The 21,490-nt window shown below is 42.3% G+C and overlaps 1 protein-coding gene across 1 annotated transcript in view; it reads left to right on the top strand.

Annotated features, from left to right (window-relative positions):
* Nucleotides 1-21,490, top strand: part of LOC124612453 (mediator of RNA polymerase II transcription subunit 24) — a 150,461-nt gene that overhangs the window by 96,649 nt on the left and 32,322 nt on the right. The window contains exons 14-15 of the mRNA XM_047140679.1: nt 446-538; nt 14,130-14,280. Coding sequence (XP_046996635.1) covers nt 446-538; nt 14,130-14,280 — 244 coding nt within the window. The remainder of the gene's footprint in view (nt 1-445; nt 539-14,129; nt 14,281-21,490) is intronic.

Genomic DNA, 21,490 nt, shown 5'->3' with positions numbered 1-21,490 from the left:
TGTTTAGGTTTTATGATTTACCAAAGTGGCCTATTTCTTCCCTCAATCCTTTCCAACTTGACCGTGATGCCAATGATAAGCAGTAACCTACCTTCATTCAGAGTTAGAAGTATACAAGAAGAAATTTTTACATAATAGGACTCTAGAATTTGCAACGTACATGCGCTAAAAAATGATGCACATAGAAACTCGATAGAATTGGAAAATAACAGCCAACCATTTGCGCAATTAAAGACAATATGTTCATATCCATTCATGAAGACGATGGACTTATATTTGTTGAAACCATGATAAAGGGTTAATAAATCTTTATTTGTGCAACTGCTTGGTTGTTATTTTCCAATCGTCTCAAGTTTAATGAGATTCTATTGCAATTTTTACAGCAGTTGATGGTGTAATAGTGCTTGGTTCCTTTATTTCTTAGCTTTCATGGCTTGTGTTTCAGAGCTGGCCTGATGTTCCAAATCATCAGAAAAATGCAGTATGATGTTTATCCTCCCACACAGTCAAAAGTTAAGGGAATAACCCTGTCACACAGGTAAGAAAGATTTGATGTCAAAGAAGAGTTGTGTTTGTTTCTTTAAGGTATCCTAGCAAATAGAATGTACCATCAGTGTACAGGCTGTAGCTGAGCCATGATTATTTCTTCCTTTTGATATTTCAGCTGAAACCTCACTAGCCATTGACTGACTTCCGACTGCAAGTTCATGCTGTTTATTACTTGTGATACCGAGAACATATGGCTCACAGATATACTGCGAAATTCAAGTTACATAATCAATATGTCATCTGTGACAGATGTACCTTTAACTTCGTAGTACACCTTTGAGTCATGGGGTCATTGTTTCACAAAATATAAGGATGTATGTGTTTATGCTCAGAAGTTACTTTCCCTGACAGTGGTTAGGTTTTCAGCAAAAATATTGGGGAAAGAAAGATTCGTATCTTGTCTGCATACCCATAAACTGAAAAAAGAACATTGCTGTGTATTCATGACATTAATATTTGTGGAACACAGTGTTCTACACCAAATTTTTTCATTGTGTTGCATGTGTTAATGAGATCTCTTTATGGTCACTAATTAGATAGTTCTAAATCATTGGAAACCCGTATTATTGTTTTGCCATCAGCAGTTGTCAGTAAGAGTGCCCTCCAGGATTAATTGTGAACCTGAAAAGTTATAGCACTAAATTTTTGCAACATAAAATTACTGACATCAGGCAGTTCATCTGAAATTTTACGCAACAGTCTGTATGCTGAGAAAGTTTTAAATTTCATGTCTGGATTTTTGATAACATGCGAATCCATTTGCCTGAAATGACTTAGGAAAAAACATGGAAAACCATAGAGAACCTAAATCAGGATGGCTGGACAGAGCAAGTTCCATGCTAACTGCACCTAATGTGAGCAGCAATGCAGTGGTGAGGATGAGGAGGCGGCAGGGGGTGGATAGAGGGAAAGATAGCAGAGTGGGGGGGTTTATAGTTCTACTTGTGGGATGGTGCAGGGGTGCAGTGGGGGCCGGCCGCTATGGCCGAGCGGTTCTAGGCACTCCAGTCTGGAAACGCGCGATGGCTACGGTCGCAGGTTCGAATCCTGCCTCGGGCATGGATGTGTGTGATGTCCTTAGGTTTGTTAGGTTTAAGTAGTTCTAAGTTCTAGGGGACTGATGACCTCAGATGTTAAGTCCCATAGTGCTCAGAGCCATTTTTGTGCAGTGGGGACAGGTAGGGTTGCTGGTGCAGTTGGAAGGTTTATTAGAAAAAGACTAGTGAGTGTGTTGAAGAAATAGAAGACTATATTGTCCTGGACTGGAAACAGGGAAAGGAATGGGTAAATGGAACACAGGGACTGGTTAATATAGGGGCCCAGGGGTTACAGGAACATAGGATATATAGCAGGAAGAGTCCCCATCTGCACAGTTCAGAAAAGCTGGTGGTAGGAAGGATCCAGATGGCGCAGGTTGTGAAGCGGTCAGTGAAGTGAAGCACGTTGTTTGGGCAGCATGTTCAGCAATTGGGGTTCAGCTGTCTCTTGGTTAATGTTTGACAGTGGCCATTCATGTGAACAGACAGCTTGTTAGTCATCATGCCCACATAGAAAGCAGCACAGTGGTTGTAGCATAGTTCATAGATCATGTAACAGCTTTCACTGGTACACTTGCCTTTGATGGGATAGGAGAAACCTGTAACAGGACTGGAGTAGTTGATGGTGGGAGGATGAGTGGAACAAGTCTTGCATCTAGATGTTTTGCAGGGGTATGAGCCATAAGGCAAGAGGTTGGGAGCAGGGATGGAGTAGTGATGCACAAGATATTGCGTAAGCTACCACTGTGGGATGAGTGGGAAGGATATTGAGTAGCATATTCCTGTTTACATGGCACTACAAGAGGTAGTCGAAACGCTGGTGGAGAACATGATTCAGTTGCTAGAGTCCTGTGTGATACTGAACCACAAGGGGAATGCTCCTTTGTGGCCGAACCTTGGGTATGTGGGTTGTGGTAGGTGACTGGAGAGACAAGGCATGGGTGATCTATGTCTGTATGAGGTTGGGAGGGTGATTTACCCTTGGCATATTTGGAGATGGGCTGTTCATCACTGCAGGTCCAACAGCCAGGGATGGCAAGACTGCATGGAAGGGATTCTTGGTATGGAATTGGTGACAGCTGTCGAAGTGGAGGTATTGCCTTGTCCCTGTTAGGTTTGTTACAAATGCAGGTAATGATGTATCCATCCTTGAGGTGGAGGTCAACATCAAGGAAGGTGGCTTGTTGGGTTGTAGAGGACCAGGTAAAGTGAATCGGGAAGGAGGAAGTCGTGGAGGAATGTACATAGAGTGTCCTTGTCTTCAGTCCAGATCACGAAGATGCTATCAATAAATATAAACCAGGTGAAGGGTTTCAGACTCTTGAGTTGCTGGGAAGGATTCCTCTAGATGGCGCATGAATAGGTTGGCATAGGATGGTGCCCTGCGGAGTGCCCATTATTGTACCATAGATTTGTTTGTAGATGATTTCTTCGAAGGAGAAGTACTTGTGCATGAGAATGTAGTGACCAGGAAGGAGGTTGTAGATTTGGAGTCAGTTGGTCATTTGGGAAGATAGTTTTCAATAGCAGCAAGGCCATTGGGGGGGATATTCTGGCATCAGAAGCGACGAGCAGGGTACCATGTGATTAAGGAACAGAAACTGTTGAGAGTCAGTGGAGGAAATGGTTTATGTCTTTTATATAGGTGGGAAGGCTATGGGTAATAGGCTGAAGATGTTGGTCGACAAGAGGAAAGACTCTCTCAGTGGGGCACAATAACAGGCCACAGTGGAGTGCCCTGGATGGTTGGGTTTATGTACTTGAGTATGCATGTAGAAGGGGGGAGTGCATTGAGCACTAGGGGAGAGTGGGGGGGGGGGGGGGGGGAGAGGAGAAGGGGAGAGAGAGAGAGAGAGAGAGAGGTTCTAGGCTGGGCCCAAGGATCTAAGAAAGGATTGGAGATCCTATTGTATTTCTGGAATGGTGTCAATGCTGTAGAGTTTGTAGGTGGACAAATCTGACAACAGACTGAGTCCCTCGTCCTGGTAATCCCTGTGGTTCGAAATTATAGTGGTGGAGCCTTTGTCAGCAGGATGGTCTATAAGGTCGGAATCAGTTTTTAGGTGGTGGATTGCATTTCTTTGTGCATATATAAAGTTGATTTCCATGTGGAGGGATTTGTTGAATGATGGTGAGGCTAGGTTTTGAGGTTAAGAAATTCTGGAATGTTAACAGGGGCTGATTTGTGGTAGGCCACTGTTGGATGGAGGAGTGAACTGAGTCATGCCAGTTTCAGTATTTGTTTTCGGTTGGGTCTGATTGCTATGGTTGGTACTGAAAAAGGTATTTCCACTGTGGGGACCGGAAGAAGGCCTTACACAAATCCAGCATGATGCCACCTCCCTCTACACTAACATTGAGAATGCCCATGGCATCGAACACAACCTTTCCCAACACGTGACTGTCTCCAAATCTACAACATCCTTCCTAGTCACCATGACCAACTATATGCTCACCCACAATTACTTCTCCTACATAGAACTCACTTCCAAAAGAAATCCATGGTACAGCATGGCGCACCCGCATGGCACAATCCTATGTTAACCTTTCTGGGGGCCAATCTAGAGGAATCCTTCCTAACCATGCAGAATCCCAAACCTCTCACCTGGTTCACATTTATTGATGACTTCTTTGTGATCTGGACCAAGGGTGAGGACACCCTATTCACATTCCTTCAGAACCTCAAGACTTTCTCCCTCATTTGCTTCACATGGTCCTCCTGAACCCAACACGCGACCTTCCTCGGTGTTACCTCTACGTCAAGGATGGCTACATCAGTACCTCCAAAACTAATAATCACAAGCAGTACCTTAACTTTGATAGCTGCCACCCATTCCATACTAGGAAGTCCCTTCTCTACAGTCTAGCCACAAGTTCCTGTTGGATCTGCAGGGATGAGCAGTCCATCTCCAAATATACCAAGGGTCTTACTGAGGCCTTCACAGTCCGAAATTACTGTTCCAACCTTGTACAGCAACAAATCTCACACACCTTGTCTCTTGAGTTACCTGCCACCTCCCACATGCCCACCATCCATCCACAAAGGAGCATTCCCCTCATGACTGGGTATCATCCAGGACTGGAGCAACTAAATCACTTTTTCCACCAGGGTTTCGACTACCTCTCATTGTGCCCTGAAACGAGAAATATCCTACCCGCAATCCTTCCCACCCCTCCCACAGTGGTATTCCCCCCGACAACCAAACCTAATCAATATCCTTGTCCACCAGTACTCCATCTCTGCTCTGCTCATACCTCTGTAATACACCTACATGCAAGTTTTGTTCCACACATCCTCCCACCACCACCTAATCCAGTCTGCTCACAGGTAACTCCTATCCCATCAAAGGTAGAGCTACTTGTGAAAGCTGTCATGTGATCTACAAACTGTGCTGCAACCACTATGCTGCTTTCTGTGTGGACATGATGACTAACAAGCTGTCTGTTTGCATGAACAGCCACCAAAAAGCTGTGGACAAGAGGCAACTAAATCACACAGTTGCTGAACATGCTACCTGACACAGTGTGCTTCATATTAATGACTGCTTCATAGCATGCACAGTATGGACCCTTCCTACCCATGCCAACGAGTGTTTCTGAATTGTGCAGATGGGAACTCTCTCACAAAATATCCTCTGTTCCTGTAACCTCCCAGCCTCAATCTTTGCTAAGTCTGTCCTCCACTTACCTATCCCTTTCCCTAATCCCACTCCAGTACAACACATCCACTAGTCCTTTTCCCCTTTTCTACTTCTCTTCTCTTCCACTACACCCCTCCCCAGTTCTTCCGGCTGCTCGCAGCAACCATACCATGTGCTCACCGCAACCATGCACACTTCCACAAGTAGTACAGCACCTTCCCCTAACTTCCCTGCTACCGCCCATTCCCTACCTTATTTCTGCTCCTTACTGGTATAAGATTGCTCTTCCCATCAGGTGCATTTACAACTCAGGTCTGGTCACAGTTCACAGTGGCAGTGGTCATGCATGTGTGTTTTGCCTGTGAATGTGAGTCTGTTCTCTACTTCAGTAGAAGGCCTTTTGGCCGAAAGCTAAAATGTATAGCAGTCTTTTCGTTATGTTTGTCTGCAACTTATTCTCTCCCCTTAAGGTGAGAAGTAATCTGTTCTTTTCATAATATTGTTATCTTTCCTCTTGTAGGTGTTTTTACCCATGAAATACCACAGGCACTAGTGTCAAAGCCACATTTGCTCATAACACACCTTAGTCTAAACTTATTTCTTTCTATTGGTCCAGTTTTTCAAGTCTTTTCCACTAGGTGTATATACCTCATATGGTTCTGTGTTAACAGTGCCATGCTTCAAAATGACCCCCCACACCCCCCTGACCCTAGGTCGGCTTTGCTTACATGGTTTGCCAAGTGGACATACAAATGCCATACAGGTAACAAAGAAAAAGAAAATACACAAAACAAGATTCATGATCATACAGCCAATTTCATTACCTTCATGACCAGTAGACACGACACCCTGCTAGTTGTGTAGCCCCATCTCCCATTATCAAATTCACAGTTCCTTGATGCCCCAGGATGTTTCCCATCAGTCGTTCCATTCTTTTAGCAAAGCTGTGCCATAAATTTACTTCATAGTAATTCAGCTCCAGCTGTCCCATGTGACACATCTCAGCGACAGCAAATTACGCATTTAGCTTCTCTTTTGTTTTCTCAGTAGTATATCTTGCTTAAATTTTGTTCATGTTTTTGTAGTTAAGAAGTTTAATCTCCTATTTTTGTAAGTGTATATTCAGGTAGTCAGTAACACAGTAGTTGCTCATTTGTTTGTTTTGGAGACAAGTGACCATTCAGTTCAGCCAAGTTAGCCACTCAATCCAGACCCAGTTCTTGCCTGGGACATGTCTCCAGGGCAGCAAGTTACATGTTTAACTTTTCTTGTGTTTTCTTAGTAGTGTGTAGTGCTTAAATTTCATGCACATTTTTGTATTTAAGAGGCTTAATCTTGCACAAGTGTAAATTCAGGCAGTCTGTAGCTTATTTCTTTTGAACAGCCAGCAACACAGTTCATTAAGGTATCATAGACTATTGGTGACACCTCAGGAGGGTAACAAGTTGCGTTTCTATGTGTCTGTCAGCTTTTATAGTTTACTTATTCAGTTAATCTTCCTAGGATGGGTAGGATGTGTGTGTGCTGTGTATGGGCGCAGAAGGAGCTGGCTGCAGTTTGCAAACAGTTGAACGTGGTTTTGGCTATGGTTGGCCACCTTTAGGCTGCCGCCTCGAAGTGTAGTGTGGCAGAGAATCTGGCGCATCACATGGGACACCACAGGTGTTGCTTGTTTCACCCACAGGCTGTGCTACTGAGGCATCTTCTAGTATACCCGACATAGTGGATGCACCCTCACAGCAAGGTGAGTGGTGGGACAAGATGCATTTGTATTGCTGCAAGCAAAGGGCCAATGTAGAGGCTGGGCATCTGGCCTCACCAATTCACCCTGTTTCTTAGGGTCAGAGGAAGCAAATATGGGCAGGGGCCTGATAGTTACTGGGAGCTACAACATTAGACATGTTATGGAGCCCCTTAGGGAGATAGTGTTCAGGGCTGGAAAGAAAGCCAATGTATCCTCGGTATGTCTGCCGGGGAGCCCTCTTCTGATAGCCTGCAGCTATCTAGTGTGCAGGGTGCAGTTGTCTGCAAGCTGTGGTTCACATTGGCATCAGTGATGCCTGTCATTTGGGTTCTAAAGCTATCCTCAGTTCATACAGGCAGCAGGCGAACATGGTGAAGGCCCTGCCCTTGTGCCAAGGGTGCAGTTTGCAATATTGTTCCCAGAGTTGATTGTGGTCCCTTTTTTTTTTAGCTGAGTGGAGGGCCTCAACCAAAGGGTTTTTCGAATCTGTGATAGTGTTGGCTGTAGGTTTGTAGACCTGCATTATCAGATGGGGAATTGTTGCACTCCTCTTGATGGGTCAGGGGTATACTACACAAAGAAAACAGGTACTCTGTTGGCAGAGTACTTGTGGTGTACACATGAGGGTTTTAAGAATAGGTGGTAATTTGAGATACTGTAGTGGACACTCATCAGTCAGTATACTTATAGGGACATCAGACCCCTTTTAGAATAGTCACTTTAACTGTCAAAATTTTGTAAGTAAATTGTCTAAGTATTCGTAACAAAGCTCCCAAAGTTACTGCCCTCCAGGAGTGTTCTCACATTCAGATTATTCTTGGGACCAAGAGCTGGTTAAAATGTGAAGAGGAATGCCCTGAGATATTTAGTGAGTCATGGAACATGTATCGGAAAGACAGATTAGATGCCATAGGAGGGAGAGTGTTCATTGCAGCTGAGAAAAATAATGTCTTTATTGAGGTTGACATTGAGTGTGACAGTCAAGTTATCTGGTCACATACAACTGGTCTACATGGAACCATGTTCATTGTTGAATGTTTTAACTGGCCACCTGATTCCACTGTGACAGTTCTAGAGTCATTCAAAGAAAGGTTATGATCAGTAGTACGCAAAGATGCAGATCATGGAAGGAATACTACTTGGAGGCAACTTTCACCTACCGAGTGCAGACTGTGATACGTATAGATTCATTGCAGGGTGTGCAGACAGTCTTGCAAAGTACTTTAGAACATGTTTTCCAAAAACTATCTAGTTTGGCAGCCTATACTCAATGGAAATATCTTAGGCCTTGTAGCTACAAACAGGCCAGACTTTATCAATGGCGTTGGATTAGTGATCATTATATCTTCATAGCAACTATTCTTACAAAAGTTAAAAATCACTAAAAAGGCAAAGAGAATGTTTCTGCTAGAAAGAGCAGATAAGCAGTTGTTAACATGTCACTTAGACAACGAGTTGGAATCATTTAGTTCCAGTGTGCTACACATACAAGAATTGTGAGCAAAGTTTAAACAGATTGTAAATCGTGCTTCAGACATGTGTGCGTGCAAAGTGTACAGCCAACACAATTATCATACCTTAGCAAAAGATCTGACCTAGAATCCGAGAAAATTCTGATACCAAGTGAAATCATTAAGTGGGTCTAAGGCTTCCGTCAAGTCACTCATTGAACAGACTGTTGTGACAGCTGAAAACAGTAAAATGAAAATTGAAGTTTTAAATTCCGTGTTTAAGAAATCATTCACACAGGAGAATCATGCAAACATACCATTGTTTTTCTAATAATTTCCGGGTATGCAGCCGGATCCCGTCGACATTCTGCCACGATATTTCGGCCCAGAGACGTCCGGCCATCATCAGGTGAGTACACAACGACTGAAGAGCCCAGGTGCAGTCGCGGTATATATGCCGAATCTCGCGCATGTGAAATGTACTGGCATCCTACAGCACATGCGTCAGGTGTTGACATGCGCAGCATAGCCGAGTTGTACGTGCTGCCCTCGGTGGTGGAAATGCAGATTCGGCATAAATACCGTGACTGCACCTGGGCTCTTTAACCTTTATTTCCACCACCGAGGGCAGCACGTACAACTCGGCTATGCTGTGCATGTCAACACCTGACGCATGTGCTGTAGGATGCCAGTACATTTCACATGCGCGAGATTCGGCATAAATACCGCGACTGCACCTGGGCTCTTCAGTAGTTGTGTACTCACCTGATGATGGCCGGACGTCTCTGGGCCGAAATATCGTGGCAGAATGTCGACGGGATCCGGCTGCATACCCGGAAATTATTAGAAGAAGAAATACGCCGGGAAAATTTCAGAAGTCACATCAAATACCATTGTTTGACTGTTGCACAGAGTCCCAAACGCATAACATAGTAATAAGCATCCCTGGTGTAGAGAAACAACTGAAAGAGATGAAAACAAATAAGTTGCCAGGTCCAGGTGGAATCTCAGTTCAGTTTCGCAAAGAGTACTCTACAGTGTTGGCCCCCTTATTTAGCTCGCATTTACCGTGAATATCTCTCCCTGCACAGAGTCCGAAACAACCGGAAACACAGTTGACTCCCGTGTGTAAGGAGGGTAAAAATCACACACACAAAATCATAGAGCAGTATCCTTAATATTGGTTTGCTGCAGAATTTTAGATCATATTCTGAGTTCGAATATAATAAATTTCGTACAGACTGAAGAGCTTAGGTCCATGAATCAGCATGGTTTTAGAAAGCATTGCTTGTGTGACACTTATTTTATCCTTTTCTCACATGATATACTGTGAACTGTATATGAAGGGCAACAGGCAGCTTCCATATTTTTATATTTCTGAAAAGCCTTTGACATAGTACGCCGCTGCAGACTGTTCATGAAGGCACAGGCATATGGAATAAGTTCGGCTCGAAGACTTTTTAAGAAATAGGACCCAGTACTTTGCCTTTGATGTTCAGTGTTCATCAGAGACAAGGGTATCATCAAGAGTGCCCCAGGGAAGTGTGATAGGATTGCTATTATTTTCTATATACATAAATGACCTGGGGGACAGGGTGGGCAGCAATCTGAGTTGTTTGCTGATGATGCTGGAGTGTACAGGAAGGTGTTGAAGTTGAGTGACTATAGCACGATATAATATGACTTAAGACAAAATTTCTAGTTGGTGTGATGAATGGCAGTTGGCTGTAAATGTAGAAAAATGTAAGTTAATGCGGATGAGAGGGGAAAACAAATCCACAATGTTCAGTTACATCATTAATAGTGTCCTGCTTGATTCACTCACATTGTTTAAATATCTGGGCGTAATGTTGCAAAGCGACATGAAATGGAACGAGCCTTTGAGGGTTGTGGTAAGAAAGCCAAATGGTTGACTTTGATTTATTGGGAAAATTTTAGGAAAGTGTGGTTTATCTGTAAATGGAACAGCATATAAGACACTAGTCCAACCTATTCTTGAGTATTGCTCGAGTGTTTGGGATATGCACCAGGTCAGATTAAAGAAAGACAATGAAGTCATTCAGAGATTTGTTACTAGTAGGTTCAAACATGCAGGTGTTTCAGAGATGCCTCGAGAACTCCAATAGGAATCCCTGGAGGGAAGATGGCATTCTTTTTGAGGAACAGATTGAGACAATTTAAAGAACTGGCATTTGAAGCTGAATGCACTATGATCCTAATGCCGCTAACATACACTTCATGTAAGAATCATGAAGGTTAGTTCTGAGAAATTAGGGCTCATATGGAGGTACATAGACAGTCGTTTTTCTCTCATTCTGTCAGTGAGTGGAACAGGAAAGGAAGCATGTAGTAATGGTACCCTCCACAACACACTGTATGGTGGCTTGCAGAGTATGTATGTACATGTAGATGTAGGCGTAGAATATTGTATTGGTAAATGCTTATTACGAATTGACATTGAATAATAAAGAAATAAATTTTTAAAAACATGTAGTCACTAAATCCACATTCTGTGCTGAGAAAGATACAATTATGATATTCTTTCAGTTTATCCTGGGTATATTTTTAGCAGTCAGAGATAATTTTTAATATCATCATAAACCCAGGTTTCATTTTGTTAAATGTATGCATAGCTTGCATTTCTTCCCTACAGCAACCTGTACTCTGTGTGACATTTACACTCAAGAGCAACTGAATGACAGTTAGGTACTGTATTGGAAAATGAAGTAGTTTGGTGTATCACATGATTAGGATGTTGTCAGGACTTAGACTGGCCATCTGCGTGACAGTCGAGCACCAAACACACAAAATACGTATCATATTTGATCATGGTCATATCATGATTACCTGACTCTCATGACACTCCCATCATCTATATTGTCCATTCACAGAGCTTTTCATGTGCCAGTGTACTAAGGGTACACCACAAGAACTTAATTCAGGGAAAACTGCCGCCACAAGTGCCAGTTCCCATTGGTAGCATTGTATTGAATGCAGGAGTGTCCATTGATTTACCGCAGTCTGTAACTGAGGATAGGCAGGCCACGTTTCATTAAATCACTTGCCACTTATTGCTTGGCAACAACTAGTGAGCAGCCACATCATCTAAAACCACCACCTCACTAAGTGGTACAGAAGATAAAGCCACACTTGTGTACCATTCACCATCGCAGACCTTGGTGATCAGTGTGAGCATGGCAACAATAGAATTGGATGCTCAAAGCAAGGATCAGCCTGCATCCATTTCGTCCCTACACCAATCTGTGCTCTCATTACGATAATACACTCCTGGAAATGAAAAAAGAACACATTGACACCGGTGTGTCAGACCCACCATACTTGCTCCGGACACTGCGAGAGGGCTGTACAAGCAATGATCACACGCACGGCACAGCGGACACACCAGGAACCGCGGTGTTGGCCGTCGAATGGCGCTAGCTGCGCAGCATTTGTCCACCGCCGCCGTCAGTGTCAGCCAGTTTGCCGTGGCATACGGAGCTCCATCGCAGTCTTTAACACTGGTAGCATGCCGCGACAGCGTGGACGTGAACCGTATGTGCAGTTGACGGACTTTGAGCGAGGGCGTATAGTGGGCATGCGGGAGGCCGGGTGGACGTACCGCCGAATTGCTCAACACATGGGGCGTGAGGTCTCCACAGTACATCGATGTTGTCGCCAGTGGTCGGCGGAAGGTGCACGTGCCCGTCAACCTGGGACCAGACCGCAGCGACGCACGGATGCACGCCAAGACCGTAGGATCCTACGCAGTGCCGTAGGGGACCGCACCGCCACTTCCCAGCAAATTAGGGACACTGTTGCTCCTGGGGTATCGGCGAGGACCATTCGCAACCGTCTCCATGAAGCTGGGCTACGGTCCCGCACACCATTAGGCCGTCTTCCGCTCACGCCCCAACATCGTGCAGCCCGCCTCCAGTGGTGTCGCGACAGGCGTGAATGGAGGGACGAATGGAGACGTGTCGTCTTCAGCGATGAGAGTCGCTTCTGCCTTGGTGCCAATGATGGTCGTATGCGTGTTTGGCGCCGTGCAGGTGAGCGCCACAATCAGGACTGCATACGACCGAGGCACACAGGGCCAACACCCGGCATCATGGTGTGGGGAGCGATCTCCTAGACTGGCCGTACACCACTGGTGATCGTCGAGGGGACACTGAATAGTGCACGGTACATCCAAACCGTCATCGAACCCATCGTTCTACCATTCCTAGACCGGCAAGGGAACTTGCTGTTCCAACAGGACAATGCACGTCCGCATGTATCCCGTGCCACCCAACGTGCTCTAGAAGGTGTAAGTCAACTACCCTGGCCAGCAAGATCTCCGGATCTGTCCCCCATTGAGCATGTTTGGGACTGGATGAAGCGTCGTCTCACGCGGTCTGCACGTCCAGCACGAACGCTGTCCAACTGAGGCGCCAGGTGGAAATGGCATGGCAAGCCGTTCCACAGGACTACATCCAGCATCTCTACGATCGTCTCCATGGGAGAATAGCAGCCTGCATTGCTGCGAAAGGTGGATATACACTGTACTAGTGCCGACATTGTGCATGCTCTGTTGCCTGTGTCTATGTGCCTGTGGTTCTGTCAGTGTGATCATGTGATGTGTCTGACCCCAGGAATGTGTCAATAAAGTTTCCCCTTCCTGGGACAATGAATTCACGGTGTTCTTATTTCAATTTCCAGGAGTGTATATCATTCTGTCCTTTAAAGATTGTGTCAGAATTATTTCAAGACTATTCCATATACATGAAAGCCCTTTTGTGGTCTCACAGGTCACCCGAGTTCAATTCTGTTTGAGCATATCTGTAGTGGACCTGAAGTAAATATGCATGCCTGGGACCCAACCCCAACCAATCTTCATATGTTGTGAGTAGTGGTTGAGAATTCATGCTTCTGCTTGGTTTCCCAACATATAGCATCTCTTATGGAGACTAGGTCATCAAGTTGAAAAGGGGTGTCACTACTTCAGTTTTTCCTGAGTGGGGTGACACAGTTTAAAGCTCTTTGTCAATATCATGAAATTCACCAACAGCCATGTAACTGAAGATGATATTTTATTTTATTTTGAAGGCTATCAGTTTCAGCATTTCACTGTGCTATCTTCAGCTCCATATGCAACTCTCCAAATGAACGAAAATGTCATATAGAGCCATAAATCTCTGAATGTCATGAATTCAATTGTTGCGGTAGTGCTTCATTCAAAAACTTGATAGAAAGTCTTCAAATGAAGCACTAGTGTAACGACTGAATTCACGATATACAGAGATTTATGGCTCTATGTGACATTTTCGTTTATTTGGAGAGATGCATATGAAGCCTGAAGATGATATAGTGAAATGCTGAAACTGGTAGCCTTCAAAATAAAATAAAATAACGTCTTAAGTTACAGGGGTGTCGTGAATTTCATTGACATTGATAATTACTTAACCAGCTGATGTCCCCTGTTCATGATGGACCAATAGAGATTTAAAGCTCTTGTCTTCAATGTTAATGTTGATGGCTCTTGTTTTTACTTACATTATCTGTCATTTAATTACAGTGGTATTAAGACTTGATTTATATAGACTGTTTACATAAAGAGGTTTCATATTGCAGCATTAGAATAATAGCTGGTTATGGGTTTGTGAAATGAATGAGCCAATGAATTGTAATCATAGATTTTAAAAAATAAGAAAATAAAACTTTGTTTCAGCATAATATGCCGCGAACCTATCAGTGAACAGCTTTCAAGTGTGTGGTCTGGAATACACCAAAGGGGTTGGATCAACATTGAGCAGACACGTTCTCTTGAAAGCTTGTTAGCGACTGGTGGCTCATACTGGTTTGTTGACAACCTTGTTAAGGTATGCAAGCAGTACATCCTTCATTAATAGTTCATAATGGAAACCCACAATCACCTTGTAGACATCTGTTCAAGGAATTGGGCATTCTGACTACTGTTTCATTGCATATTTATTCCCCCATGAAGTTTATTGTGAATAATCTACTACAGTTCAAAAGGAATAATGATGTACATAACTACAATATCTGAGGGAAAAATGACATTCATTACTCTACTTAAAGTTGTCTTTAGCGCAAAAAGGGATGCACAGTGCTGCCACATAAATTTCTGATCACTTACACAATGATATAAAATGTCTGATACACAGCAAAGCAAAATTTGAAAACAAACTGAGAAAGTTTCTCCTTGACAGCTGCTTCTGTTCTGTAGAATTTCTATTACAGTAATGAGTAAAAGATGGTGGATAGGATTTACTAACTCAACATCTGTATATCTTTTTTTTCTTTTTGGAAAAAAAGAAAAGAAAGACGTAGAAATGTTCAGAGTGGAACCATATGTACAAATTAATTTGCGATGTGAATGTAAAATGACTCATTCCATATCATTATGATCTATCATGCAAAATGTTCCATCGACTGTGACACTAACTAATTAACTACCTGTTTGTGTATTGTATTGAATTGTTGATATAAATTGCAATACAGGAAAATTTTTTAAGGGTCATCAGAGGACAAAATTATTAATTTTTTCATCATATATTTAGCATAACAGCTACTCCTTATTTGTTTTGTGAAAGGGCCCACCAACTATTCTAACCCTCAGAATACAAAGAGGGGGAGGGGTAGTACTTTGTGACCTCTTTTGAAAATATTATAATCTTGTCAGACACTTAACATTTTGAGAAAAAAAAAATTATTGTTTCTAATGAAGACTTCGATCAGATTCCATAAATGTTTTACATTTTTAAGTTAAACTTAACCCTTAAATGTAAGTCTCAGATGTCGACGTGGCTTTTTACGATGAATATCGTATTCAATATTTTCAGGTTCAGGACCCTACTTACTTGTAAGTATTTCTTTAAAAAGCATGTTGTGAGTAAAAGTTAACAATAATTAACAAATTTTGTATTTAATAACTTTTTTTGTGGTGGTCACAAAGTAAACCCCATCCACCCCTCCCCCACTGCTCCACCCTTTGGTTGTACGCGTGTGCATTACTGAAAGTGTGTTGATATTTCTAAGAGTGTGCTAAAAATATTTTCTAGTTCTAGATTCTACTTACACATCAGTACATCTTTAAAAAGTCTGTTGTTAATGTAAGTCAACAAAAACTAGCAAATTTTGTTTTTATTTATTTTTTAAATTGTTTTAGGGTGATCATAAAGTGCGCCCCTCCTCCTCCTTGGTAACACACATTTTTGAAAATGCATTGGTATTACCAGGGTTAATTCTGGTTTTATGCATAGAAATATGCTGATTTATCATGGCACAAGTAATAGAGGGAAATTCTGTAAATATAGAAAAATAAATGTAAGCAGAGAAACATTTCATGCATAAAGCAAATCTTTGTAAATCCCGTAGCTGGTATGGGTTATTGTCCAGCAGCTCAGATCAGCACTTATCATGCTTTATGCCAACATGAAATATTAATTTGCTAATATAAAATACATTACAATTATTTCACTGTTTTTATTTTGTCATGAACTCTGGCTTACACCACTATAATTCTCACTTAACATTTGCTCTGAAAGTGTTGTAGAATGAATGGTGTCCTTCATTGGTACCTAACTAATGTTACGAGGTGCATTCAAGTTCTAAGGCCTCCGATTTTTTTTCTAATTAACTACTCACCCGAAATCGATGAAACTAGCGTTACTTCTCGACGTAATCGCCCTGCAGACGTACACATTTTTCACAACGCTGACGCCATGATTCCATGGCAGCGGCAAAGGCTTCTTTAGGAGTCTGTTTTGACCACTGGAAAATCGCTGAGGCAACAGCAGCACGGCTGGTGAATGTGCGGCCACGGAGAGTGTCTTTCATTGTTGGAAAAAGCCAAAAGTCACTAGGAGCCAGGTCAGGTGAGTAGGGAGCATGAGGAATCACTTCAAAGTTGTTATCACGAAGAAACTGTTGCGTAACGTTAGCTCGATGTGCAAGTGCGTTGTCTTGGTGAAACGGCACACGCGCAGCCCAGCCCTTCCCGGACGTTTTTGTTGCAGTGCAGGAAGGAATTTGTTCTTCAAAACATTTTCGTAGGATGCACCTGTTACCGTAGTGCCCTTTGAAACACAATGGGTAAGGATTACGCCCTCGCTGTCCCAGAACATGGACACCATCATTTTTTCAGCAGTGGCGGTTACCCGAAATTTTTTTGGTGGCGGTGAATCTGTGTGCTTCCATTCAGCTGACTGGCGCTTTGTTTCTGGATTGAAAAGTGGGATCCATGTCTCATCCATTGTCACAACCGACAAAAAGAAAGTCCCATTCATGCTGTCGTTGCGCGTCAACATTGCTTGGCAACATGCCACACGGGCAGCCATGTGGTCGTCTGTCAGCATTCATGCCACCCATCTGGATGACACTTTTCGCATTTTCAGGTCGTCATGCAGGATTGTGTGCACAGAACCCACAGAAATGCCAACTCTGGAGGCGATCTGTTCAACAGTCATTCGGCAATCCCCCAAAACAATTCTCTCCACTTTCTCGATCATGTCGTCAGACCGGCTTGTGCGAGCCCGAGGTTGTTTCGGTTTGTTGTCACACGATGTTCTGCCTTCATTAAACTGTCGCACCCACGAACGCACTTTCGACACATCCATAACTCCATCACCACGTGTCTCCTTCAACTGTCAATGAATTTCAATTGGTTTCACACCACGCAAATTCAGAAAACGAATGATTGCACGCTGTTCAAGTAAGGAAAACGTTGCCATTTCAAGTATTTAAAACAGTTCTCATTCTCGCCGCTGGCGGTAAAATTCCATCTGCCATATGGTGCTGCCATCTCTGGGACGTATTGACAATGAACGCAGCCTCATTTTAAAACAATGCGCATGTTTCTATCTCTTTCCAGTCCGGAGAAAAAAAATCAGAGGCCTTAGAACTTGAATACACCTCGTACTACTTTCGTTTCCTTTGTCCTATTTGTTACTGGGTTATTGAATGTGTGTCAAAGGTACGTTTTACAGCCCCATTAAGTAGGGTTGTAAAAACACTGAATATCCATTTTTGAAGACACCATACAAATACAACATTCATTACAGCAAATTTCTCAGTTTGGTTTCACTACAAACGTAATTACAACAATTTTTAAAGTATTATAATTCAATTTTTGGTAAAAGGAAAGCATGTTATCGATGATATGATTTCAAAAACAAGTTTTCAGTAGTCTGAATTGTTACGAGTTATGTTTTATACCTTTTGCTGTAAATTACAGATTAACATGAATACTTCATATTTTTGCAACCTGATCAAAACGTTTCTTCAAGGCTAACACAGTTATTCAACTGACAATCTTAAAATACTTCATCAGATTTTTGCAGCTCCATTACATCAACAGCATTTATTTTGTCAGGCCCGAAAAATCAAAATATAAATGATGCTACTTTATTTTCTGTGAATACTACAGTTTGTTCATAACTTCAATGTCTTATTGATACCCATTTGTTGATGTAGAAACTTACAACATATTCAGACCTCAAATATAGTGAGGTATACCAAACATAAGGACTTCCACCGTGCCAACCAGCACAGATTTCAAAAACATAGGTCACTTGAAATTCAACTCTCACTTTTCTCATGTGACATCCTGAAAGCCATGGATGCAGTCAAGTAGATGCAGTATTTCTCAACATCTGAAAACCATTTGAACCAGTACCACTTCTATGCTTATCGTCAAAAGTACAATCATATGGGGCTTTCAGGAGATATTGAACAGGACAGCATAAATGGTCACTGGTTTGTGTGACCTGTGGGAGAGTTTCACGGGGGTACTGAAGAAATGTTACAAGTGGACACTAGAATTGAGATGAAAATTATCCTGAGAAAGTTTCAAGAACTAGCTTCAAACGATGACTCTAGCAATATACAACAACCTCCTATGTATCATTGCCATAGGGATTTTGAGGAGAAGATTGGATTAATGACTGTATGCACAGAGGCCTCTACCCAGTTATTCTTGCCGCACTCTGTAAATAAGTGGTATGGGAAGAAGTCCCAATAACTAGTACAATGGGAAATATCATCTGCCATGCACTTCACAGTGGTCAACAGAGTAGATTTTATGTACAATGGGCGAAGACAAAACACAGAATCCATGTTGTTGTTGTTGTTGTTGTTGTTGTAGTCTTCAGTCCTGTGACTGGTTTGATGCTGCTCTCCATGCTACTCTATCCTGTGCAAGCTTCTTCATCTCCCAGTACCTACTGCAGCCTACATCCTTCTGAATCTGTTTAGTGTCTTCATCTCTTAGTCTCCCTCTACGATTTTAGCCTCCACGCTGCCCTCCAACACTAATTTGGTGATCCCTTGATGCCTCAGAACATGTCCTACCAACCGATCCCTTCTTCTGGTCAAGTTGTGCCACAAACTCCTCTTCTCCCCAATTCTATTCAATACCTCCTCATTAGTTACGTGATCTACCCATCTAATCTTCAGCATTTTTCTGTAGCACCACATTTCGAAAGCTTCTATTCTCTTCTTGTCTAAACTATTTATCGTCCACGTTTCACTTCCATACGTGGATACACTCCATACAAATACTTTCATAAATGACTTCCTAACACTTAAATCAATGCTTGATGTTAACAAATTTCTCTTCTTCAGAAACGCTTTCCTTGCCATTGCCAGTCTACATTTTATATCCTCTCTACTTCGACCATCATCAGTTATTTTGCTCCCCAAATAGCAAAACTCCTTTACTACTTTAAGTGTCTCATTTCGTAATCTAATTCCCTCAGCATCACCCGACTTAATTCGACTACATTCCATGATCCTTGTTTTGCTTTTGTTGATGTTCATCTTATACCCTCCTTTCAAGACACTGTCCATTCCGTTCAACTGCTCTTCCAAGTCCTTTGCTGTCTCTGACAGAATTACAATGTCATCGGCGAACCTCAAAGTTTTTATTTCTTCTCCATGGATTTTAATACCTACTCCGAACTTTTCTTTTGTTTCCTTTACTGCTTGCTCAATATACAGATTGAATAGCGTCGGGGAGAGTCTACAACCTTGTCTCACTCCCTTCCCAACCACTGCTTCCCTTTCATGTCCCTCGACTCTTATAACTGCCATCTGGTTTCTGTACAAATTGTAAATAGCCTTTCGCTCCCTGTATTTTACCCTTGCCCCCTTTAGGATTTGAAAGAGAGTATTCCAGTCAACATTGTCAAAAGCTTTCTCTAAGTCTACAAATGCTAGGAATGTAGGTTTGCCTTTCCTTAATCTTACTTCTAAGATAAGTCATAGGGTCAGTATTGCGTCACGTGTTCCAACAATTCTAGGGAATCCAAACTGATCTTCCCCGAGGTTGGCTTCTACCAGTTTTTTCATTCGTCTGTAAAGAATTCGCATTAGTATTTTGGAGCTGTGACTTACTAAACTGATAGTTCGGTAATTTTCACATCTGTCAACACCTGCTTTCTTTGGGATTGGAATTATTATATTCTTCTTGAAGTCTGAGGGTATTTCGCCTGTCTCATACATTTTGCTCACCAAATGGTAGAGTTTTGTCAGGACTGGCTCTCCCAAGGCTGTCATTAGTTCTAATGGAATGTTGCCTACTCCCGGGGCCTTCTTTCGACTTAGATCTTTTGGTGCTCTGTCAAACTCTTCACGCAGTATCATATCTCCCATTTCATCTTCATCTACATCCTTTTCCATTTCCATGATATTGTCCTCAAGAACATCGCCCCTGTATAGACCCTCTATATACTCCTTCCACCTTTCTGCTTTCCCTTCTTTGCTGAGATCCATAGCAGAGAAAAAGAAAATAAGTAATAGAACACACATAAAGTACTAAAAACTGATTAATTTTCAAGTTTGTCAGTTTTTATTAGTGGTTTGATGGCACAAAATCTATTCCATGGCCATGAAGGGATTGATGTTGGTAGTACGCAGTGATGATCTATGGTGGTGTGTTCGAAATGGGTTGGTAAATTTTAAAGGGACACAGTTTTAAAGATTCAGAAGTGTTTAAAGTGTATACACCACAAGAGAGTAAAACCATGATCCTAATAATGTCCCTGAGGCTGTGTTCACATCTAATGATTCACTGTATTGTTTCTGTGGACCTTTTAATCCCACGGCATCCAGGGATGGGCTTTGTGCAGTTGGTAAGATACAAGAAGGAATTATTGAGTAGTTGAAGCTTTTTCTCACTATGGATACACCAGGTAAAGCACTGCCACTAAATAGCATTTATGATTTTTCACTTTCTGCTCCAGTACACAGTTTTACCTGTGCCAGGTATATTCCACAAAACAGTGAAATTGTGACATCTCTGTGATTATTCCTATTTTCTATGTCGGTTGTCCTGCAATCATAACCTCAAGTGAAGTATTTATTTGAAAAGTAAATACCAAAAATATTATGTGAAATAAACATTTTATACATCTTGGTAAAAAAAGAAAGAAACAACATTTCAAAGATTTTTGAACACTTAATCTCACTTTTTCATTAATAATGTTATTGCCAAGGAATGTTAAAATGTAGCATCCATTATTGGTAATATTCGTGTGTGTGTGTGTGTGTGTGTGTGTGTGTGTGTGTGTGTGTGTTTAATTTAAAAGGTTGCCAAGCAATGTGCCTGAAAATGAAACCTTACTTCTTGAAATTGTGTGTACAATAAAATCAAACAGTGAAAGATCCAGGATGGAAAGTGAGAATATTATGAAAAGGAAAGTTGTTACACACCATATAGCCGAGATGCTGAGTCGCAGATAGGCACAACAAAAAGACTGTCACAACTAAAGCTTTCGGCCATTAAGGCCTTTGTCAGCAACGGACGACAGACAGACATGCACACACACGCAAACGCAACTCACACACGTGACTGCAGTCTTAGGCAACTGAAACCACACTGCGAGCAGCAGGACCAGTGCATGATGGGAATGGAGGCTGGGTAGGGGTAAGAAGGAAGCTGGGGCAGGGAGAGGGAGGAATAGTATGGTGGGGGTGGCAGACAGTGAAGTGCTGCAGGTTAGATGGAGGGCAGAGTAGAGGTGGGGATGTGAGGAGGAATTACAGGAAAAGAGAGAAGTAGAAAGACTG

Source organism: Schistocerca americana, chromosome 4 (assembly GCF_021461395.2).
Source record: "Schistocerca americana isolate TAMUIC-IGC-003095 chromosome 4, iqSchAmer2.1, whole genome shotgun sequence".
Lineage (NCBI taxonomy): Eukaryota > Metazoa > Arthropoda > Insecta > Orthoptera > Acrididae > Schistocerca > Schistocerca americana.
Note: the sequence above shows the minus strand (reverse complement) of the source record. Positions and strands in the feature narration are given on the sequence as shown.